The 24,671-nt window shown below is 46.7% G+C and overlaps 2 protein-coding genes across 5 annotated transcripts in view; one reads left to right on the top strand and one right to left on the bottom strand.

Moving 5' to 3' along the window:
- Positions 1 to 9,764, bottom strand: part of BMX (BMX non-receptor tyrosine kinase) — a 52,191-nt gene extending 42,427 nt beyond the window's left edge. The window contains exons 1-3 of one of the 3 annotated variants that reach the window (XM_058291195.2): positions 9,609 to 9,764; positions 2,441 to 2,587; positions 279 to 383 (exon numbers count right to left, since the gene is read on the bottom strand). In XM_058291195.2, the coding sequence (XP_058147178.1) occupies positions 279 to 383; positions 2,441 to 2,587; positions 9,609 to 9,611 (255 nt within the window). In that variant the 5' untranslated portion in view covers positions 9,612 to 9,764. Of the gene's footprint in view, positions 1 to 278; positions 384 to 2,440; positions 2,588 to 3,566; positions 3,820 to 9,608 lie in introns of those variants that run through there. The other 2 variants (XM_058291192.2, XM_058291193.2) reach the window with 2 other exon arrangements.
- An 8,603-nt stretch (positions 9,765 to 18,367) lies between these two features.
- The window catches only part of PIR (pirin), an 87,846-nt gene continuing 81,542 nt past the window's right edge, over positions 18,368 to 24,671 (top strand). The window contains exons 1-2 of one of the 2 annotated variants that reach the window (XM_004449063.5): positions 18,368 to 18,486; positions 19,510 to 19,638. In XM_004449063.5, the coding sequence (XP_004449120.1) occupies positions 19,543 to 19,638 (96 nt within the window). In that variant the 5' untranslated portion in view covers positions 18,368 to 18,486; positions 19,510 to 19,542. The remainder of the gene's footprint in view (positions 18,487 to 19,509; positions 19,639 to 24,671) is intronic. The other variant, XM_004449064.4, reaches the window with a different exon arrangement.

Below are 24,671 nucleotides of genomic sequence, written 5' to 3'. Positions count from 1 at the left end.
TACCTTGGAGAGCACTGGAGTCCCTCAATAATGTTTGATGACCACGAAGCACTGTAGCTTTCACTCTCAGTTTGCTTCCCCTCCTTCCAGGGAAAGCAGATGGGTGGAGAGAATTTTTGCAAAATGCCCAACTCCCATCTGGGGATACTCCTAGCCATACCATTGTCTCAATAAATCATTTTATAGTATCATTCTTTATCCCAGATATACTGACTTCATAACAGAAGATAGTTAAGGAAGAAACACCCATCTGATGGACGACTGCCGGCTCCCTGTACCTGGAACGGGTACTTTCTCTCCATGGGGGTCTGCTCCTCCAGATTTACTTTCTCCACACATCTGATTTTCTTAATATCGATTGATCCTTTCCGGCTGCCTTTTTTCTGAATTCAAAAAGCAAAATATGAGATGCCTCATGCTGCACATGGTGCACAAAGAAAAACATGAAGTTATGCAGGGCAGGGGGAGCAGATGTAGCTCAGTGGTTGAGTGCCTGCTTCCTATATACAAGGTCCCAGGTTTGATTCCTGGTACCGCCTCAAAAACAAAACAAACAAATGACAAAACCAATTCTCATTGGAAGCGGTTGTAGCTCAGTGGTTGAGCACCTGCTTCTCATGTACCAGGTCCTGGGTTCAATCCCCAGTACCTCCTAAAAATAAATAAAAATAAAGTTATGCAGGGGAGGGTGATGAGGGGATAGGGTTAGGCATGGAGATTCACTTCTGATTATTCCACATATAATCAAAATGCAGAGGTAACATATATTTCTGGAGTGTGGACCCAAGCACACATACACCCCTGTTGTAGGCTGCGTTACCTATCCCTGGGAGAGGGGGAATAAAACCAACATTCTTAACCTGAATCCATTACTGTGGGTGTGAACCCGTGAACCCATTACAAATAGGACATTTGGAAGATGTTACTCTTAGCTCAGGTGTGGCCCAACTCATCCTATTACGGGAGGCTTTATGAAGACTGAGCCGTGTAGAGGAGGAGAAGCTAGAGGTCAACAGCAGGCAGGAGAGGAAGGGGAAGATGCCGCCATGTGCACTGCTATGTGATGACAAAACTAAGAACCAGTGGAATCTAAGCCCCCTCTTGATCTAGAGGTGGAGGGAACATCGCCATCCCAGGGTCCACAGAATGGAGGAATAAAATATGGACTAGAGTGGGCTTACTGATATTCTACTACAAAACTATTGTGACAAGTAATAGAAGAAATTTTAGCATCGAGGTGGAGAAAGTGGCCACAGTAGCTGCTGAGGGCAGGGAGGGGGTAGAAGAGATGCGATGTGGGGGCATTTTTGGGACTTGGAGTTGTCCTAAATGATATTGCAGGGACAGATGCTGGACTTTATATATCCTGCCATAACCCACTGAATGTACTGGGGGAGAATGTGAACTACAGGGTAAACGATCATCTGTGTAGTACAGCGGTGCCCCAAAATGTGTTCACTGAGTGCGACGAGGGTGCCGCAATGATGAGGGAGGTTGTTGGGGTGGGAGGAGTGGGGTGGGGGGTATACAGGAACCTCTTATATTTTTTAGTGTAACAGTTTTTTTGTGATGTATATATCTTCAAAAAAATACAATTTACAAAAACGATGTGATGGGGAGTGGGGAGTGGGTTATATGGGAACCTCCTATTTTTTAAAAATGTTTTTAATGTAACATTAATATGTTCTGTTAATTAAAATTTTTTTAATTAAATAAAAATAAATAAATAAAAGCAAAAAAATCGTATACTATTGGAAAAAAACAAACAACTAAGGACCAAGGGTCCTGCAGCCAGCTACTGAATGCCCCAGGAAAATCAAGTTTAATTCCCCAGCAAATCTTTTTCATTTGGTCTAAATTTCATAAGTTTCTTTCAGCTTACTGTGAAAGATTATTCAAATCTACAGAATATTCTTTTTCACAGCCTTGTTTTAAAGCAGGGTTACTCATTAGCTCTATTGACATTTTGGACTGGCTGCTGCTTGGCTGCAGGAGTTGTGGTTCTGGGTCTATGTTTTAATGCCTACGTGATGTTTGGCAGAACCAGAGGTTCTGACATTCTGGGCCAGTCGGTTCTTTGTTTTGGGGACCATCCTGTGCATTGTGTGATGTTGAGCTGCCTCCCTGGCTTCAATCCACTAGAAGCCAGGAGCACCTGCCCCTCCCTGCCTAAGTAGCGACAACCAAAAGTGTCTTCTCAGTTGAGAACCGCTGTTGAAAATTTATCATTTGGCTAAGCAAAGTTAGCTAATGTTTTAAAACTCTTTCAATTGAGTAATTACACCTTGGTTGAGAAAAGGCAATGTGATAAGTGAGTGCAAGTTGATCTTACTTTACAGTGTGAGCTAAGAAACCACACATCGTTCCATTATGAACAATCACTTTGTGGAGACGTAAGACAAACAAATAAAATAAAATGAGGGAATAAGTAGCGTCTTACCATTTTGTCATATTCATAGTAAGAGAGGTTTGTTTTGGTCAAAACAAAAAGTCGCTCTTTGTAATTATTTGGTGACATTTTCTTCTTTTGCTGTGATCTTTTGAGAAGAAGTTCTTCTAGAATGGATTTTGTATCCATATTATCATCCTAAATAAAATGAAATAATTAAAATGAGTTTTTGCAGCATCTAGCTCTGTTCTTGTTTAGTTTTCATACTGTTTACTCAATCATTTCTCATTTGAGGACAACATAAATGCTAACTATTAAAATTAGTCTGATTTAGGATTATAGAGTGAAATGTAACTAAGCAGGTTCTTAAATGCACACACAACCTAAAACTTTTTTTAAAACTACTTTTGCTTTGATTTTTAGAAATACATTGATTTTTAAAGCATTTTATGTATTATAGTCATCTCCCATTCTGGATCATAAATTCAGACACAAATATCTTTTCATCACCCTCCAGATCACCTTATGATAATACTGTTTACTCCTTAAGTGCGTTGCAGGTATTCGCTGAATTTAATTGGAGGTGATCAACTTTTTTACAACTTGAACTCTAGACAGCTCCCTATCAATCAGGTTAACTGATCAACTGAAATTCCCTCCATTAACGCAGCCAGTTGTTTGACAGAATCACCCAAAGTGCTGTCACCTCTGGACATGGGCATAATGTTCAGTATTTTTCAGAAAGAATTAAAAAATGAAGTGAAGGCCCAAGACAGAATAAAATGAGGAAAAATACATGAAAGAGTAATTTTAAAAAATGCTATCAAAAGAGATTTAAAAGAAATGGGAAACAAACAGCACATTTACAAACAGAAAACACTCTTGCTTCCTTCACCTCCCTCCACTCTAAACCACGTAAAACAAAATGTAAGGTATTTCTGGAAAATACATGCTTTATTTTTCTGGTCCTACTAAGACTGTTACTTCAAACCCCAGCCAGATAACACCTCCGATTATGGAAATTAGCAATGTTAAGCAGAAACCCACCGAGATAAACTTTCTGCCGTTCTTCTTTGCTTTGTAAAATCACACGGTTACGGTTACTTACAATCAGAAGCTCAATGATTAAGATCTTTCTTTGTTTACGGAGAATCTGAAGTTAATTAACATTACTCACCTTATACTGGCTAGAGCCCAAGTTTACCAGGGGGTCCTTAACTCGAACTCTCAAGCACCAAGCACAAACGTCCTGCCCCACGGCACCATCCCTCACCTTCCCTCTGTTTATGCCAGGGTCACATCTAACAAAGAAGATATTTGCATCCTATTTATCTTTCGGTCAGGAAGCACCCAAGTAGGCATGGCTCTTTCTGGTTGGAGGCAGGTGCCAAGAGAATACGTCCAGCCGCTAGTGGGAGTTTCTTCTCACTGGCCCAGAAGTACAATGGGCTCACTGTGACAGGGGAGTGGGGACAAAGGGAGAAATACAGCCTAGCCCAGGCCCATCCCGGGTTCCTTCTAACACAGATCACAGAACTCTAGAGACGGGAATCAAGAACATCTGCTCTTATCATTTATTAATATTTACATGGCAGGGGGAGCTATTCATGAATCCAAAAAATGTTCTCCAAGGGCGCCATTTGATTTACAGGCAAGGGTAGTCGAAATCTTAACCATTACATCTAACAAATTCTTGGTCACTTTTTGCTTTGGGTGTTGTTTTATCCAAAGAAGAAAAAGCTAATTCTTTTGGGAAAAAATGGACATCTGGGTTTCTTCTGAGCACGATGGGTGCTATTCACCATCGTCTTGTATTCTTTGCCCAGGGCCCAAAGACCAGCGTGTAGGAACCCAGCAAGCCCTGGGAAGGCAGGCACATTCCTGCTTTCATCTCAGCCTCCATTATAACCGCTCTAGTACCCCTGCTCGGAGAAGCTTCTTTTCTGCACCCAAAGTCTATGGCCGAAAGAGGATTTGCTTGGAGATTTGTGAAAACTGTGGAGGGTCTCCTTTTTGTGAGTGAAAGTCCCTGCTTGGAAATCATACCACACTGGATTTGTTGTAGAGGGCTTTTGCCTTCACATTTCTGAATTTAAAAACCATGTATACCAATAAAGCAAAGAGAGAACACTGCAAAAACTCTTGGCCAACTTCACTTACAGCCGCCACTAAACTATTACGCCTCAAAGCAAAGTGCTAGTTAAATAGACCTGGCTGGTTGAATAGACAGTTTACTTTCCAACACTTTTTTCAGATGCTGAATCAATTCATGGCATAGAGAATACTGCGGCATCGAAATGCAAATCCCGATATCCAAGGTCGTATACCGTCTCTCCCAGTATTGCACAACGATACAAATACTTTTCTGTTTCCAGAACTCTCGCATGCATCAAGTAAAGAAGATTTTTCGGAAATTTTATATGAAAATTAATTCTGGTGAGTCACGGAACCCACTGACTAATGAAACTCACCGAAGGTGGCTCTGTATGTTGGCAGGCAGGAGAACCGATTGAGCCCTCAAGCACCTTCTCCAGTAAAGGGCAGTGGGGGTGTTGGCACACGCAGTTGCCTCTGATGTAGTATCATTGGTCAAATTTCAACTGAACTGTTCATTCCAAAATCCTGCCCTTTGTGAGTTTTTGTTCGTTTTCATATTCTTTTATTATATATGATAGATGTTTAGTCTACAGAACCAGTATCTATAGACAAGCAAAAGAAAAAAAAATCGCCCAACAGCCCATGGGCTATTAACATTTTGGTGACTACGCCTCCAGAACTTTTTCTTTCCAAATATATACATACATGTATTTATTTTTTTTAAAAAATGGGTTCCTATACTGTGCACATGGGTCTGTAATCTGTTCTTCTGTTACAAACACCTGGAGTCCCACCCGCTGCAGCTGGTCCTTCAAAGTTCCACTTGCTGGCCAGGAAACCCAAGGCTTCCTAACAAAATTGAGAACCCTGTTTTGATGACTCACACATTTGTCTCGAAATCAGTTTCTTCTAAGACAAGCACCATGGTTCCTGCTCCCCTTCTCCTTCTCCTTGCTTCTGTCCCTCTTCTCGAAATCCTAGATTCTAAATTGAAGGCACTTCTACGGTCTCTCTTGGTATCAGAGATGGTACCAGATGATAACTTTTAGAAAAGTAATATCACTTCCCTTGTGTTAGGACAAGGGCCCAGACACCCACTACTGACTCTATAAACGCCTGTCAGAGACTAGCAAACTCTGCTCTGCTTACCCTTATTTAAGGGAAATTCAGTCGAGAAAATTTTTAAAAAATCTTTCAAAATATGAGATCCCAGACTTCTTCAGTATTAACCAGAAATCTATTTCCATAAAGGTGGTAGGATTTGGCTGCCCTCTCATATTACCATCCACATAGACTGGGCATGTCAATTTGCTTACCAAATAGCCACAGCTACCTATTTCCATAAGCGCATAGAAAATAGAAAGAGATCAAAGTATAGAGAAGACAAAAAACAAAACAAAACAACAACGGGCAGAAATCAATTTAGTCTTTTTAATAAGGATGCCGGCAACCACTGTGTAACCTATCACATGCATAAAAGCTGCATGTCGAGTTCATATAACTTGGAATCGCGACGCTTCTTTAGGGTTTCTACAGAAATAGTATTCTGAGAGGAAGAAGTTAAATTCTACAGTGCTACTCAGAACACTTGACTTTGCATCTGTGATGTGCCCCACCCCGAGTGGCTTATTTCAGAAACAAAGATCAGCTCTTCAACGGCCCCAAGTGACAAGCAGCAGGGCTGAGAATCAGGTTCCTAACTAATTAGCAGGCAGGGCTGCCGTGGGGCCGTGGGCCTGGAGCGGTGTATATGTCCCATATTCTGTGACCAAGCCCCTTCACTGCTCTCAGCGTCAGTTCGCTAGTCTGTAAGAGAAGCTGGGAAAGAGCTCCCTCACTTTAGGGGACTTACACAGGAAGCTTTATGTGACAGCACTCAGCACACTGTGGACACCGAATCATGATGAAACAAGCAAAAGAGGGAAAGCAACGACTCACGTGCTAGAGTGGGGTCCAGTCACTCTGCCAGGAAAGGCTAGAGGAAGGAAATGCTGCCTTTTTCCCCCTAGACATAATCAAGAAAGATATTCTGGAAGAGAAGGGGCTGAACCTGGATCTTGAAGGATGTGAGTGATTTTAGCAACAGGGTGCTCAGCTGCTGTTTAAGGAGGTGCCCCACCACGGGCACCTTGCAAAATTTAACATGTATGGGTCACAACCGTCCTAGGGAGTGGGTCGTAACCTGGTTCACCCCATGGGTAGCTCAGGATACTCCCACCTTACAGAGTAGGTTGTAACATCATTCCCTGCTCATGGCTGGTGAAGCTGAGATGCCAGGAGGATAAGTGATTTCCCAGGTCACATCGCTAGTGCTGCGTGCTGGAGCCGGGCTTTGAACCCAGGCAGCCTAACTCCCCAGCCCGTATCCTGGACCATGGTGCATCAGGGACGCCAGCGCTGTGACCCTCCTAACGGGAAGGCAGCCACAGAAGGCCAAGGCTGGTAGGCCCCCCTAGAAGTCCTTCAGATGTGACCTTGAGCCCCAGCAGTCTCAGTGACTTAGCCAGGCCCACAAAGCTAGGACGTTGAGACCCAGCCCAGGGGGCCAGATTTCCTGCCTAGTGCACTGTCCCCATCACCACGGGGGCAGTAGATAGGTGAAGATACCTATCCCATCCAGCATCCAGCGAAACCTACCCCAGCCTTGCTAACCGTGGAACTAGGTATAAGTTTGAGTCTCACCACACCCTGTGTGAGGGATCTTTTCTTGCAAATCGCAGAAAGATGGGACCTATAAGCAATCTTTCGGCGGGAACCCCCAGGCCGTGTTAAACAGCAAAGCTCAAGCCCCTAATTTGAAACTAGGGAAGGACATCCACTGGCAAAAGCTGGAATAAATTCCAAGGGGTGAGCAAGGGGGGGGTGCAGGAGGCAAGAAAGGCAGGCCGACAGGTGTGCACCACAAAAGGGGCCACTGGCTAGTCCTCAAGCAAAAAGTCTGCTTCCCGAGTGGCCCAGGATGGCCTTACACTTTATCCTTTAGAATCAAGGCACAAAGGTAAGCATTCCTTGTCCCTGGGTTTGACTTCGTTACCCTCTCTTACAGGTAATTTAGCTAAAGCTTTTGATTGGGGTCAAGACATTAAAATAGCGCATGTGGTAGAAGGGCAGGGGAGGGGGGAGGGCGGGAAGGAGCGGGAAGATGCTCCAAGGGGAAATGGGGCTCGGAAAGGGAAACCAGAAGACCCCACAACAAACGTGACCTTCAGATACTTGCCCTGGGCCAGGCCCAAATTTATCTTCCTGCTACATATCTAAACAAACTATGATGGTAGGTTGAAACAGAAAGAGAAAGCTTAAATTCAGAATCACGTGAAGTGGCTCAAAAATCTAAATCTTAAGATGCCGACCCAAGACAAATGCGGGCGCCACAGAACGTGGCAGGGCTCTGTTTCACACGCTTGTTGACATGTGGGAGAGAGAACGTTACAGTTGATTGTGGCACAGCATGGACAGAAGGCATGGATGGAAGTCCTTTTGACGCTGACACCCAAACTCTCAGCATTTTGAGAACCCAAACGAAAGGATAGAAACCAGACACTTAGGGACGCGACCTTGGTATAAAGAAGGCAAGAACTCTGCTGCTCTCCGGTTGGAGCTACATTTTGCTTTGGGAGTAAATTTATCTTCAGTGCCTCTTGCTGTTCTTCTAAAACCCTTTTTCCAGCCGCCTCTTTCCTTCTTCCCTCCCCTCTGCTCGGGGCACTCTCTCTGGGCACCTTGCTTAGGAGAAAAGCAACAGTGATACATTCACGTGCTAACAGTTTAGGCTGAATTAGGGTAACAGGTGACCCTGCTTAGGCAATGCAGGATGGCGCCAACAACAGCACGGAGTTTGGAGGGTTCCAATCCCTGCTCTGTCTCTTTGCAACCTGGCAAGTTACCTAAGCCTGGTGAACCTCAGCTTCTCCATCTGTAAAGGGAGTAAACCAGCAACCACCTCACAGGTTATGAGGAGTCAAGAGAAAACGAAGGCACAGCCTCGGACCCCATGAGATATTCCAGAAACATATTTCCCTGGTTCTCATCACTCCCTGGGCAATGTTTAAGAAAAGGCAATAGCTAAGTTCAAAAACAGGAGACAGAGAAATGATCCTTGATGATAAAGTTTCAGCCCCTACCCCCCTTCTCCCGCCTCCTGGGACAGGAGATAAAGGGGAGCAGCAAGACACTCTCAGGTACCCTCAAGTCAGCAATCTGGTAAGTGGCTCTCCATCTGGGGATTAGCTACCTCAAAAGCAGGAGCAAGCAGCCCTCGTTGACCGAGTATTTGGGCCACCAGACACCTCACGAATGAATACCTGAGTGTTATCCCAAGTGTGGTCCATGGACTGGCAGTATCAGGAGCCCCCAGGAGCTCCTCAGAAGTGAAGACTCTCAGGTCCCACCCTCGACCTCCAGAAGCAGAACCTGGATCTTGGCGAGGCCCCCATGGACACATTTAGACTTGGAGCAGCGCCGACCTAGACCACCTGCTACTTGTACTACTTTTCAAATCCAGGGAAATCCTCCTGGGACCCGAGCACTTCCACAACGCCACGGATGTGCACGCAGCGGGACAGCTGCCCTCTCTCCCACCTTTTGATCTCCATCTAAAATATCTCTCAGCTCTTGATTTCACCAGCCTTCAGGGCCCTGGGAACGCATACGACATCATAAAGACATACGTGAGAAGTAAATAGGCAAAAGCAACACATGCAGAGCAAAGAAGGCACGAGTCACATTTCTGTGTTTTTTCAGACGCAGTTGTGGAGCCCCTAGGAAAAGTCACGGCAGAGCAACTGCCTCCAGGACAGTGTGGGGACAAATCAGAAGAGGACATGGCCCAAAGCTACCTCCAACTAGTGCACACACCCTCACAGCTCCTCCGAGAGAGCTTTTGAGCCAGGGCTGGATCTAGAGGGAAAATCCAGTCATTTTAAGTCTCTGTGTCCCCAAATTACAAAGTCCCCTGCATAGCTCTGGAAGGAGCCCTGGCAATTTCATAATCATCATTTCGTGTTATTTTTCTTAAAGAAGAAAATTTGGCGCCCCCAAATTTTATAAGCTCCGGGCCCCACAGCACCTGGCCCTAGCTTGCAGTAGGGATGACACTGCACAGCCACCCGCCACCAAAACGCACCATTTCCGCTCGTTCGGTCGCAGGGGCCCACCACGGTGGAGTTACGCTGCTCTTGCAAGAACACAGCCCCGGCTCTCCTCCTTCCAGCAGCAGCGAATTGTCTCACATTTTCCCGGCTGCTAGGTCAGAAATGGCTACATTACTCAGTGCCCCCAAAACGGTGATTGTCCCGCAGGGCCTTACACAATCCTACAGGAAACCACGCTCAACACTTAGCCAACACTTGTTGATCTGATTGAAAGCAGCAACCACGGAGACAAAAGCATTTTTCATAAAGGTGCCAACTTTGATAACTGCACCTCCTGCTTTTCCCAGGCAGCTCTGGGGTACATGTGATAACCCTGTCTTTGTTTTTAGAGCTCTACCCTGGAAAGGACAAGAAAATATCTCGGCCAAACTGCACTTGAGGCTGACTTCTCTCACACGAGTCAGGAAACCGTTAGGTTACGCCAAAGCACACAGAGAATAAGCAATGAAAACTTCAACTCAACACTTAGACAAAGGGCAGCCTGAGAATATATAAGGGAACGTTCAGTAGGACCCAAAAGGAGCACATGACCACAGCTTAAATTATGAAGAAATCCAGAAATGAAAAAGACATCCATTTTGTTGATGTATGATGTATGATTGCAATGAAAAAGCGTTGATTGTCACTTGACATCATTATGATGTCCCGCAACTTTCAGCTTTGCTCAGTCCCCCATTTTCTCTGGTGCACACTGGCTGGTCCCGGAAAAGAAATCGAATGACAGATTTGAGGCTCTGCTAGGGGCAGTCAAGAAAAGTAATCATCCTCTTGGCCTGTGTATAAATGGCTGGGCTTTATTTGCAGTCACAACGCATTTATAGTGTGACCAAGTCTTCGGTGAGCTATTGGTTTACCTATAGTGAATATAGGATTAGCATCCTTTCTGTTCATCCATTCGGTCAACTTTTATTGAGAACCTACCATTTGCCAGGCATTCTGTTAGGGGCTAGAGACCCCAAAGTAAGCAGAACAGAAGCAGCCCATGACTTCAGGGGCTGATGTGTCGCAGGGGGAACCCAGGCACCTAAAGGTCTAATTACCAGAGAGAGTGTGGAAAAATGACTCGCAGTGATGAGAGAGGTTTTCAATATTTTAGGCTGGAAACTGGAATCTGGTGAAGGGCAAGGCATCCTTCAGAAGAATTCAAAAGAGGATAGATTCACACCCAGATAGCCAATGACTGTCACTGATGGATTCCAAACAGTCTCCCTCCTCTAGGGCTAAGACAGGCCTGTCACTTGAGAAATTTAGGGTGAAGCAGAATAAATGTGGCGTACAACCCGGCCAAATAAGTTAATAAAATAGTTAATTCCACCTTGGGCTGACTAACCTCCTTTCCCACAAGGCAAAAAATCAATTCTAAAACAAAAAGTAAATTGGGGGGGTGGGGAGGAGCTGGTCTAACTCTGGAAACACCCACGCAGACTCTCTTGGGACTGTCATCCCTTCTTGGGGCTTAAAACACTCCAGGGCAGTGGAAGGAGTGGTTTCCTGTAAGTTGAAATTCACAGATTTATTTATTTATTCTAGCTATTTACGCCCTCTGCTACTTCTCCTGAACCCTTCATTGGCTCTGCATTTTCCCTGTCTTTAGTTAAATTCTAACTTGCTGTGGCATCCTCTTTTTTTTTTTTGATTATGCGATTTAATTTGCTCGAATTTCCTTAGCAGGGAACAAGCTTTGTAGGAAAGCAGCATGGGATAATTTGACTTCAGTACCCGAACAAGCTCCTTCACGTGGAAGAAGTAGCACTTCGATTTTTAGAATACAAGAAATATCTAAGAATAATATTTTTAGAATAAGGAAGAATCTGGTAGGACCCATTTTGGGTGTGCGTGAGGGAGAGGAAGGGAGGGAGGTGGGCAGGGGGAGAGGGAGGAAGACTGGCTTTGTAGCGGAGTTATCTTTCTCCCACTTTTACAAAATCATTTGACTTGTGATGTGTGTGTGTTGTGTGTGTGTGTACACTTATGCTTCCAAATTCCAACCAGGACCTTTTCTGTGAATTCCAGACACATATCTAACTGTCAACTTGCCCATCTATACTTGGAATAACTTAAGATGTCCAAGCCAATCTCCTGATGAATCCTGCAAACTAGCTCCTCCCATCATCTTCCCCTTCTCAACTTAAAAGCAACTCCATCCTTCCAGTTGCTCGGGCCAAAGAATGTGGAATCACCCTTGATTTTCAGCCTTCTCTCACACCCACCATCCTATCCTTCAGGAAATGTGCTTAATTCTGCCTTCAAAATCTACCTCACATTTTGGCCAGCACCTCCCCACCTCTACTGCACTGACCCTCACCTAGTACATTGCACTAGCTTGCCCACTGCTCTCTCTGCTTCCACTCACGTGCCCTGCAGTCAAGGCTCCACCAACTGGACAGAGCAAGCCTTGTAAGTCAGATGGCGTCAGTCCTCCAGGCTGAACTGTCGAATGGTCCCTCTTCTGATCCCAGACTACTGTCTCTAACATCGCCTCAGGATTCTTTTACTACTCATTGCGACTCCTAAAACTGGCCTCCTACCTACTCCTACAATATTCTGAGCACCATCTGCCACAGGGCCTTTGTTATTGATGGTTTCCGTTGCTTGGCAAACTGCCCCAGATAGCTGCCTGGCTCACTGCCTCAGCTCTAGGCTCCACTCAAATAGCACCTTTGCAATGAGCCCTACCCACCCAGCACTCCCAACCTCCCTTGCTCAAGCAGCTCTACTTTTTCTTTTTCCCATGGCACTTATCACCTTATAACCTACTTATGTATTAGCTTTGTTTTCTGTCCCTCCTCACCAGGGAGTAGGCCCACAGGGTCTCCAACAGCTTCTCTAGAGCCAGAGTGTTCTCCACGGAGGTCTCTTCTTTGGGTCACCTCCTGCATTTATTCTTTCTGGTGCTAAGACACTCTGCTTGGAGGTTGGGACTTGCTGGGGATCATTCCTACACACTGGAACAGAAGGTTAACGCATCACCTTTCCTAAGACGCTTGCACATTCAACATCAGTTTCAACTGTGAAACAAATGGCCATGTTCCTAAAGAAAGGAGAAGGGTGTGTGGGTGTGGCAGTGAACAGTGAAGGTTATGTTCCTGATACCTATGAAATCTTTATATAGACCATTTGCATTTTATCAATTTGGCTCTCAGTTTTCAGGGAGAGGTAAGATTTGGGGTCTAGAGGACGTTGGCAAATTAAGACTTCCATCTTTTTTTTTTTTTAACAATCAGTGGTATTTGGTATAATCACATAGTTGTGCATTCATCACTTCAATCATTATTAGATCATTTCCATTATTTCAATAATAAACAGAAACAGACAAACAAGAAAATTCTTCATCTCTCAATCTATTTTTTTTCTCCATCTATTTTTGTAAATAAAGTTTCATGGGAACACAGCCATGCCCTATTGTTACATACTGTCTACAGTGCTACAAAGGCAGGGTTGTGTAGTTGTGACACAGACGTACGGCCCACCAAGCCAAAAATATTTACCTACCTGGCCTTACAGAAAATGTTTGCCGGCCCATGTGCAAAGAGACTCATGCCAGCTCTGAAAGTGACCAAGGAGCTCAGAATTTAGCTTAATAGCTCAATTCAAGAGACATCCGCTGAATTAAACTGTGTATAAGATGCAAGAGTTGGAATCAAGGAAAGCAGGTGGGGGGGGCGGTTCTTTATGGAACCCCTCCAGCACTAATACTCACTTTGATTCAAATGATTTTTTCCCAAAATTTTATCATGAAAATTTTAAATAGAGTGAAGTTAAAAGAATTGTACAGTAATCATCCATATACCACCTCCTCAATTCTACAAAAAACCATTTACTCTGTTTGCCTTATCATATATTTGTCCATTTATCCATCTCTCTAGCCATCCATCAATTCCCCTTATTGTTATTACTAGTATTATTCTTGTTATTATTTTGGGGTGCCACAGTAAGTTGCAGACATCAGTTCGCTTCCTTCATAAATATTTCAGCGTCCATCGCATTAACTAAATTAGTTCTTGCATTTTAACTTCAATATGTGATCTCGAAAGCAGTCTTCATTTGACTAGAAAATCCATTCTTACAAAAAGCTGAAAACTGAGAAAGGTTATCAGGGTAATTGAGGCAAGTGTCAGGGGAATCGTTCACCTAAATTTCTCCACGTCCCTGGTTCAGGGATGAATCGGCCTTTCAGGGCTGAGAGCGTTTCGCTTGTGGTGAATTCTAGGAAAGCTCCATGGCTCACAAGAGAGGGTCAGAGCTCTTCTTTCCTGGGACGCTGCCCAAAGCCCATGGGAAAGACAGAAAGGGACATAGTTATGAGTTTCACACAATGGGTTGATCACGCGTAGCTCCTGCGTCAGCAGCGTCGACAGAACAGACCGGGTCTTCGAGAACTGCTCCCCTGGGGGCGGACATGAGGGTCATGTGAACCCCATCTTTTCTGGCCATATTTGGATGTTCTCAACCACCCAGTACATAATGGCCTTCACAAACCAGGGTTTACAAAATAATCAATCCCTGACTTGGAGCCACTTGATTTCCTGGGTTCAGTGAGTCTGAATCTCTACTCTGAAATATCCCAGAGACATGTGTCATTCATGAATAGCAGCTAGTACCCTGGGAGGCACATGACCCAAACTTGGCCAGTCTGCAAGAAAGAATTTTTTAGTTGACCACTTGAAGACGAAAAACAGAATTGTAAATGATGCAATGTATCAGACGTCCATGTATTTCTATACAATATATCTTTGAAAAGAAATTCAGTAAGTCATATTACAGGAAAATAAAACTGTTGAATATGAAAGAAACAAAAGTCAGATGAAATATGCCGATAATGTGGGTATCTTTAAAGATCAAACTATATTATTTGGAATGTTGTAGGGAAAGCTTTGTTCATTGTCAGAGAAGCATGGACTTTTCTTTATGTTTCCCAGGATTCCAAAGCAGCTTGATGGTCTGTCTACACATATATCCTGCTGCCTGCTTGGCATCTCCAGCTGGGTGTCCCAAGACAGTGTGACAAGTGATCCAAGGTCGAGGTACAAGGTTTCACACTTCTCATTGCAAAAGTGGACTGTGTCCAGCAAAAACGTGACAAGCTCCATGTAACATTTGCATATACCATTTGCACATCCCGCCTCTCACCTTTGTTTTTCTCCATTATAAGCCTTTTAGGGCGGTGGACTTGGCCTAGTGGTTAGGGCCTCCGCCTACCACATGGGAGGTCCACGGTTCAAACCCCGGGCCTCCTTGACCCGTGTGGAGCTGGCCCATGCGCAGTGTTGATGTGCGCAAGGAGTGCCGTGCCACGCAGGGGTGTCCCCTGCGTAGGGGAACCCCATGCACAAGGAGTGCACCCCGTAAGGAGAGCCGCCCAGCGTGAAAGAAAGTGCAGCCTGCCCAGGAATGGCGCCACACACACGGAGAGCTGACACAACAAGATGACGCAACAACAAGAAACACAGATTCCCATGCTGCTGACAACAACAGAAGCGGACAAAGAAGATGCAGCAAATAGACACAGAGAACAGACAACCGGGGTGGGGGGGAAGGGGGAGAAATAAATAAATCTTAAAAAAAAATAAGCCTTTTAGCCTTTGAGGTCTGCTCTTTTCTTCCAGCAGAGGCCTGCAAATGGAATTCCCGACTGTGACCCGATAATGCAGACCCTTGGATTTAGTGTCTGCCACGACCAGCCTCTCAAAGACAAGAAGGAAGGGAAGCTCTCTCTCCTACTATCGCTGCAGAGCTGCAGGGGATTCTGAGTCCAAGAGGAGGTTCTGATAGGGTGTTAAACCGAAAGCATTCCCAAGAACATTGCAAGTACAGTATAGAGATGGTAAAAAATGTACAGCTCAGCCAGCCTCTGCTGATTTCTTTCCTTATGAAGTTGTCCTTGTAAATGGTCTTCTAACCCCCGTATGCTGAAGGTTCTTGCTGTGCCTGGCGGGACAAAACGTTTACTCTAATACTTGGTCACCTTGTTTGATGGTTAGTTGCCTTGGTAATAACATTTAAATGGGCATCTCTGCTTTCTGTCAGGACAAGCATTCATAAAGGTTTTTCATTAGCCCAGAAGAGTTTTGAAAATCCACCTCTTCATTTCATGTGGAAAGGCATATTTTCCAGTGATTTATTGTCATGAAACAAACTACCCCATAACCAGGAGGCTTTGAACAGTCCTTTTGTTCGCTCCCACAGTTCTGTGGGTTTAGGAAGTTGGCAAGGATGCCCTTGGGAGTTCGCATCTCCTCCTCATGGGGTCAGCCGGGGTAGTCAGGGCTGGACGATGTACTTCCAAGGTGGTTTCTTCATCTACATGTCTGGGCCTCAGTGCTCTGTGCCTCTCTCTCTTTCTCCACACTGCATCTCATCTTCTAGGTCCTCTCCTTCACATGGTTTGGGCTTCTCTCAGAAGGGTGATCTCAGGATTGTCACTCTTCGGACATGGCAGCTGGCTTCCAAGAGGCAGGAAATGGAAGCTGCCAGGCCCTTTTATGGCCACACCCACAATCAGCACAATGCATTGGTCAAAGCAGCCCGAGCCCCACCGACTTTCAAGGAGAAGAGCAGGAAACTCTACCTTTTGATAGGGGAGCGTCAAGGTTACACTGCAGAAAGGCTTGTGCCATGGGAAAGATTGTTGGAGTCATCTTAGGAAAACAGAATCTTCCAAAGGATGATAAATGATGAGTCCAGTAAACAATGACTCTGTTAAACAATGTGTAAGAGTGATGGTTGGCATATCAAACATTTCACCCAGCCTTGAGGAGACAGGCAGGGAAGGTTTCCCAGAGGAAGTGACATGGAAACTGAGGGTTGAAAAATGAGCAGGTTCAAGCCAAATCAAGAGGAGGAAAGAAAGATCCAGAGAGGCCCAGCAAGACCAAAGGAAGCTGGCATATCCCAGAGCCTCAAAGAAGTTCAGCAAGGCAGGAAGTGGGACTCTACTTGTGTGTGCCTTTGAGCAAGTATCAGCTTGCTGAGGGTGAGACTGGGGCAAGGGCAAGGGCATAGCAAGGCTTTCTCCGGAAGGCAAGGAGACCCCCCAGAAGGTTCCAGGCGGTTATTATCCATTTGCCTGTCACTCAGAGAATAGACTGGCCAGTGGCAAGCCTGGAGGCAGGAGGAACCGGGTGGCCACAGGAGAAGATGGATGGCGGCAGTCAAAATGGGAAGGGTTGGGTGTGTTTAGGAGATCTTAGGAGTCAGAATCCACAGGATTTCAGGAGGGGAGCGTGAGAGGAGAGCGCTTGGCTTTAGGCTCAGGCAACTGGCTGAATGGAGAACTTTTCGCTCAGGGAGGCAGAAGCATTTCCTGAGGCCTGTGAAGTGCTCCACAGCCCATGCTTCTGCTTTACTTGGGGACAGTTGCAGAAGAAACCGTGATGGTCAGCAGCAATGCTTTATTACGTCAGAGCACTTCTCATGTCCCCGTGCATTGTCTCATGGTGCCCCGAATCACCGAAGTGAGGCGGGGAGGGGGGGTTGGGGGCCCTAGTGACAGAAGAACCAGGGAAGTCTTTGCTCCTGGGCTAACCTGTCCTTTCAGGGCAGGACTCTCCAAACCTACCACCTGCACCCAACTCGGGCCCATTATCTATTTTTGTACAGCCTTGGGAGCTAAGAATGGTGGACGTGGTTGGAAATCAACCCAAAGAAGAATACTCTTTCGTGACAAGTGAAAGCTTACGTGAAATTCAAATCTCAGTGGCCATCATCCATTTTATGGGAAGGCAGCCCTAATCATTCAGTTCTGTGTTGTCTGTTGCTACAAAGGCAGGCGGCAGCAGTCTCGGCAGAGACCATCTGTGGCCAGAGACCATCTGTGGCTGGCAAAGTTGGAAATATTTACTCCATCTGGTCCTTTACAAAGTTTGCAGGTGCCCGTTGAGGGTCACCACTTTCCTCCTGGTGTTTAGAGAACAGGAACCCCCAGCCCTGGCTGGACCCCTAATCCTAGCAATGAACTAGAGCCCCTCACGGGTAACCATCTGCTTACTCTCCCCCCTGGAAACCCTCCAATGCCTGCCCACACCACATCCGGGCAATAGGTAAGCTCTGAGGCCACTATCTCCAGACTCGAGTGGATCTCCTGCAAACCGGGGGCAACACTGCCTCGTCCCCCTCTGCAAATCCTGAACGGCACCCAGCAGGCAATGTGTTCAGGTAACAAACGATCCCACAGTGTGCTTAGGCGGCGCCAGGCTCTGCCCTAAGCGCTCTTCATTCAATTCTCATTACAGACCCTCTGGGGATGGTACTGCTATCTTCATCCTCATCCTCATTTTACCGATGAGGAACCCCAGGCACAGAGAGGCTGGGCCACCCGCGCCAGGGCGCGCAGCTAACAATTGCGGAGGCAGGATTCGCACCCGTGCAGTCCAGCTCCGTGGGCTAGGCGACAAGTGGAGTCCGCTTAAAGGCACGTTTGCCCGTGGGGTCGCCTTGAGGCTTTGGCCTTGGTCAGAGCACCTGCCCGGTGCACACACCCCTCTCAGGGCGCAGCGCTCCTCCACCTCCCCCCCCTGCCCGGGGACGTATCTCTCGGGCCCATGGGGTGGGGTGGCCTGGCAGGAGGGGCACGGAGGTCCGCGGGCGGCGGGGAAAGGCGGCGGACGGAGGGAGAGGATCGGAGCGGGCAGTAAATAAAGGAGTGTCGCCCCCGCCCAGGGCCCGCGAGCCCCAGAGCCTCCCGCCTCTTGCCCGCGCGAATCGCTGAGTCACGGTGAGGCGGCTGCCGCGCGCCCTCCGGGCCCGCCCTCCCCGCGCCCCGGCGCCGCGCGTTCTGGGGCTCCCCGCCACCCCGCCGCCCAGACGCCAGGTGCCGCCGCTGCAGCCGCCACGGGCCGCCCCGGCAGCCGCGTGAGTACCCGGGGCGCCCCCAGCCGGGCCCCTGCACCTGCGCCGGGGGGCGAGGGCGGGGCGGGGATGCGGGCGTCCGGGATTGCGGGATCCAGCCTTCCCCGGCCCGCTTTCGGCTCCACGGGGAGATGGCGAGCGATGCTTCAGTAGGGAAACTGGGTGCACGTTGTCGGTGGAGCCTTCCTTCAGCAAAGCCTCGAGATCTGTCAAGGCCATCATCAGTTTACCGCAGGGAACTTAACTGTAGGCGTCTGGAAGGACCCAGAATTAGTCCAGATAGGGCTCAGATCCTTCCTAGCTGCTTGAATGTCGATGGTGACAGCCGCATTTTAGGTGCAGCTTGACCAACCGGGGGCGGGGGTTACCCTGTCGAGCCCCTCTGGATAACAGCAGCTAACATCCGGGTAGCACCAACTGCACCCCTTGGGAGTAGTCCATTTTATCCCTGTTTTACAGACGGGAAAACTGCGGCCCAGAGAGGCTTAGCGATTGGCCACAGAGCATCCAGCTGGTCTGGGGCGAAGCCCGGATGCAAACCCGGGCTGTCTGCTCCAGAGTCTGGCTTCTTGCTAAAGCGCCTGTCTTGGTTTCAGTAGGAGTCTTCGAATCTTGAAAGGAATTGGTTCTATTTAACTTGAAGAAGAGATTTGGGGGTGGCATGCTGTCCTCCAGCACGCGAAGTGGAAAAGGGATTATACTTACCCTGTGCTATTCGGGTGGGTAGTGCTCAGACCCCTAAAGAGGAAACACTTGAATGATAAGTAAGGGGCCTAGATTTGTCCTGCAGTGCTTTGGTCCTGATGCACTGTCATGGTGACTCCTTCACGAGCTGCCTGCACGCTAGAAGCCTCCAGGAGAAAGCCCAGAGCTTCCTTGCCAGAAGAGTTGGCCCCGTACATAGTAAGCACTCAAGACATTGTAGCTGTTGCTCTTTGGGGGCCCACATTTTAACGTCCCGTGTTTTATCCTCCTCGGTGACTTTCTTTTTTGGTTGGCCCTCCTGTGCCCCTCCACCCTCTACAGCTCAGTGTCACAACACTCTTTGCAGACTTCGACATGGGGTCCTCCAAGCAGGTTACCCTCTCAGTGCTGAGCCGCGAGCAGTCGGAAGGGGTTGGAGCGCGGGTCCGCAGAAGCATCGGCAGACCTGAGGTATGCTGGGTAAGGGGCAGCTTGGCGCTTTCTTTGAGGAAGGGACTGATGGGATGCCGAAGGGGGACTTGGGAAGAGAGGGCCAGGTGGCCATGAGCTGCCAGGTGGGACGCCCTAGGGACCAACCCTAGACATAATGCTGGGGGCCCCACGTGGCCCAGCCGTACCCCGCTCCCCTGCGGGATTTCTGTTCTGTGAGTACAGACTGCCTAGGCGGAAGGTGCCACGGAGCTTCATGACTCAAGTGTCTCTGCAACTCTGTACCCACCCACATCCCCCCCCCCCCCCCCCCCCGGGCTGACCTGCTCTCTGCTTCAGCACACAGGTCACCAAACATGCCCGCCCTCTGGCCTCCGAGTGTTTGTGCCCACAGTTAAGGCAGCAGGGAGTAACTCTGGGTTCAAGTTCAAATTCCAAGAGAGAGTTTGGTTGACTTGACCAAAGTCACTTCTCCACCCTTGGATTCTAGAAAGGCCCTAACTCTGTTGAGAAGGAGGTGGGTGGGAGACTAGCTCTCAGGGAAGGCCATTGCAGGTTAGGTAGATGTCTTTCAACCTAAAAGAACTTTTTCATTTGAATAATACATGAGGCTTGGGACTGGTGGAAAAGGAAATCTAGGGACAAAAAGGTGCCAAATGATGGGCATAGCCCAGGGAAGACAGTACCCAGCGCCATACTAGATTCCAAAGAAATATTTTTGAAGTAAGGAAGAAATACATTAAGGAAATGGATTCTCTCTTGAAAGTGAGGCTGATTCATCCATCTTTTAAAATTCTGCTGGGATATTCTCTTTTATTCCCTTTTAAAAAATATTTCTTTTTTAATTTTAATTTTTCTCCTTGGATATTCTCATACTTCTTTGTTTCTAGACCTGAGCTTTATACCACTCATTTCGTAAGGGTTACTTTTGCCTCTTTTTTACATATAAAAAATTCTCTTCCAAGTGTCTGTTGGCCTGTTGGCTTTTCTTGGAGCGTGCTGCCCTACGCTGGTGATGGAAGGAGTGTGGCCCTACATTGTGGATTGAGAGAACTGTGCCAGCCCAACTCCACATCCGCTCCATCAGGCTTCCCTTGCCTGTGCCTCAGCTTCCTCTTTGCCTGTGAATGTTTTGAGGGCCATCTAACGTTGTTTTCCAAAGGATACAGGCAAGCAGCACCTTTCTGATGACTAAATGCTCAGTGGATGTTGGGGTGATAACATGAATGTGGCATCATGTTCTGCCAGGCCACTTCACTGACAGAGCAATTGTAAAGAGTTTTGAGACCCAAAAACCGCCAGTTGACCCCCTGTCGTCTGCTGAGGGTAGCTAATACTTTAATTAGTCCATCTGCCAAGAACATATCTGCTGAGTGGTACTTAATTTGATTTTGTCATGTGAACCCCTTTGACAGTCTGGTGAAACCTGTCAATTCCTTCTCAGAATAATATTTTTAAATGCATAAAATACAACAGATTGCATAGGAAAACCTTGATACTGAAGTGTGGTTAATAAAATATCACAAAATTTTACATTTGGTGACAAGACATGGCAGCAGTTCTTATAACTATTTAATTTCCAAGCCATAAGGAGCACAAATGATATTTCAAACTGCCTGTGATGACTGTAGAATGAGATGAAACTAGCTTTGATGTTTGTTGGTGACAAAGTCCCAGGTACTGGTAATTTACTGTGGTTCACTGACTGCATTCATATTGGAAGGAAATGTTAAATTTCAGTTAGAACCTAGTGAAAGTAAAGATGTCATTTTTGTCCTCACCCAAATCTACAACCTGCCTGCCCCCACCCCCTGTGAATTCAATCCACGGTCCCTGTTAAGAGTCCCTGACTAGAAACCTCTGATTTTAAGACCCCCATACTCTCCTCCTATTTCTGAGAGTCTTATGCCCTAGGTATGCCTCTACCTTAAGGAAAAAAGAAATGGCTAGGAAACCTTCCTCATTCCTCCACCCTGGATTAATCCCGACTAAGACAGTGGGTGTTTCCTTTTGTCTCTATATAATTGTATATTTTATATCACAGGGATTATACAGATTAAGAAATTTCAGGTCCCGATTTTTTTTTCATTTACCATGATTGCATAAGGATTCTCCATGTTATTATAAATTCTTAGTAAACATTTTAATAGCAATGGAATGTTCCATTGTGTGGGCATACCATTTTCCTCTTGTTCATGGCCTGAGTTTAGACCATGTAGATTGTTAGCATATTTTCCAGAAAGCCAGACCCCTGACTCTCCCATCAGCAGAGAATGAAAGCATCTAACTTCAAGGAGGTTACTTTTCAAAATCTCCACATCAAGGCTCGTGCCTCTGAAGAAACAGCTCATAAACTCTGGACCTGGAAGCTCTTTTAGCATAAACTGTGGCCATAAGCGATTTGTAAATGTGGAGGTAGATTCCCAATGCTGTCACTTTCTGTGATGAATGAATGAGACGGGAAAGATGGAGTGGGGCTGGCTGACAGCCCTTATTATAGTACACGTGGGCCCGGCCACCCAGGCTGGAATGTGAATGGCTGCATGGCCTGGTGTTGGGGAGGTGGGGTGGGGGTGGTTTGTCTGTCCTCCCAGCAAGAGGGAAACCCACCACTCAGCTAGCTCTGCCTCTGCCCACTGCCTCTTCCACCAGACACTCCTGGGTGGGAAGTGATTTTCCTTGGACCATTCTTATCTTTCTCTCTTTTATTATGGAGAATTTCAAAGATACAAATGCAGAGAAAATAGTATAATCCATCCCCATGTACCCCCATCCCCCAGGATCCACAATGATCAACTCCCAGGGAATCTATAACCCCCATTTATTTCTCCCTTCAAAGGATTTTGAAGTGAATCTCAGCCAGTATGTCATTTCATGTAGAAATAGTTCAGTTTTTGTCTCTAAAAGATAAGAAATATATATATGTGTGTGTGTGTGTGTGTATGTATGTATGTATGTATATGTTGGAGAAAAATGGCACTTACTGGGACACAGAGACTGATATGACGATAGGCAGAGAAAGAATTTATCGAGAAGCTCTCCCAATGGAGGGGGTCTGAAGAACAGACTTCAGCCTCCTCCTGGAAGGGGGGGACTTGAATTTATACAGAACTTTCCTAGGCAGGGAAATGATAGTTGGTACAAGGGGGTTGAGGGTCCGAGTAAGGTGCAGGGACCAACAGGAAGCCCTAGAGGCGAAACTTTCCCTGATAGAGACTAGAAGATAGTGGGTTAGGGAGTTATGGTTTCTTGGAATGCTGTAGGAGCACATGTTTCTTTGTTTTGTAGGAATTTTATCTCCCTCTGATATGCAGGTAGGGAAGGTTTCCATTTCCCTTTACTCCTGTCTCTGTGTGGTTTCTTTCTTTTACCTGTGGGGAAGTGCTGTGCCCTTGGACACATAGGCTTATGGGGGATGGGGTTAGCCTTTCCCCAATGCATATCAGGGGAAACTGAGCTACAGCTTGTTAATTATCACAAACCTCTAACAGTATATATATGGCCACCACATCATTAAAACACCTAAAAAAAATAAATAAAAGAATTCCTTAATGCCATTGAGTAGCTTCGATGGCTCTTGGTCCTCTGTAAATGGTGTGTTCCATTATCAGGGTCCCCAGATAATGAATCAAGGCCAAGGGGCATGACGTCATGGCTCAAGAACACCCAAGGCTGTACTTTATCTGGCTCTCAGCCTGGGCTCTGTGCTGGCAGTTTCCTTCTCCCTTCTCATTGTTATCCCCCCAAGCTCCAGTCTAGAGGATCAGCAAGCCTGGAAGGTGGCCCCTGAAGGGCTTCTTTGCTGCCATACTGTCTTTGTGTAATCTGACCTTTTGGAGGGGTATGGGGGGTTACACCTGACTCTGGACTGCTGCCACAGGCATAATTGCCCTGATATCAGTATGGATTAGATTCAGCTGCATATCGCAAGAAGCAGCCTCCCAAACCCATGGCTTGCGTAGGCAAAATTTCGTGTTTCTCTTTTGTAAAGCCCCAAAGTCGGCAGGCCAAGTGGGCCTGGAGGCTCCGCACTTCCCAGTGAGCCCCCTCATTCTGCCATCGTGCATCATCCTTAGCACATTCTTGGCGCATCACCTCATGGCCCAAGCCAGCTGCTGGGCGCAGCAGAAAGCAGGGAGAGGGGAAAGGCAACAGGGCACTATCCTCCTTTTATAAGGAATTTTCCTAAAAGTCCCACCCAACACCTTCCATGTACATCTCGTTAGCCAGATCTAGACATACGGCCACACGGACTACAGGAGAGGCTGGGGCCTGACGCAAGGACCACTAGGACATTGGTGCTGTGCCTTCCAGGCACACAGGCTTATTCTAGAGTCAGTGGGGCAAAAAAAAAAAAAACCCAACCAAACCCTAACATTGGCCCGGTCTCCAAGGAGCTGATGTTCCTGGTAGCCTCTCCCTGTGCCTCCTGATTTAAATCCAAGGCCAGGCTGCTGTAGCTTTATTATGGGTATGCCACACCAGGGGAGCCATGACCATGGGTTTTGACTGGCCCTCCCAAGAGATCAAAAGAAGTAGCTTGGAAGCCATCACTTGAACTTGGCTGTTCAAAGAGTTGAAAGTATTTGAAGGAAAGGAAAATCGCACATGGTTCAAAAAATTTTAAAAGTCATCGCTTAAATACATAGGAAGAGAAAGATGGGGATGAGTTGGGGACTTGGTCAAAACGTTTTAGAAAATCAGAGATCTCATTAACCAAATCTTGTCTACAGGTAACACTGTGTGCATGCGTGTGTGTGTTTTAACATGTCGTTGAGTATTTGCTGCTAGGAACTTTGACAGGGACTAATATGCAGCCCCGGAAAGAACTTTAGTACAACAGTCTAATGCAAGATGCTCTTGTGTGTTGGAAGAAGAGTGTCTCTTACACGCATCTTCCCCATCCTCTGGCCAGAGAAACAGGTCATCCCTTTGACTCCTGCCTCGTCCATCCCCCTGGCTTCTGCAGTCTTCTCCTAGTGCTGGCTGGACGCCTTCCTTCCTGTGCCTGGATACCATAGATTGGTGACCAGAAGGCTCGAATCTGTGATCAA

This window comes from Dasypus novemcinctus, chromosome X (genome assembly GCF_030445035.2).
Source record: "Dasypus novemcinctus isolate mDasNov1 chromosome X, mDasNov1.1.hap2, whole genome shotgun sequence".
NCBI classification, from domain to species: domain Eukaryota; kingdom Metazoa; phylum Chordata; class Mammalia; order Cingulata; family Dasypodidae; genus Dasypus; species Dasypus novemcinctus.
The sequence above is the reverse complement of the archived record's forward strand: the minus strand, read 5'-3'. Positions and strand labels throughout refer to the sequence as shown.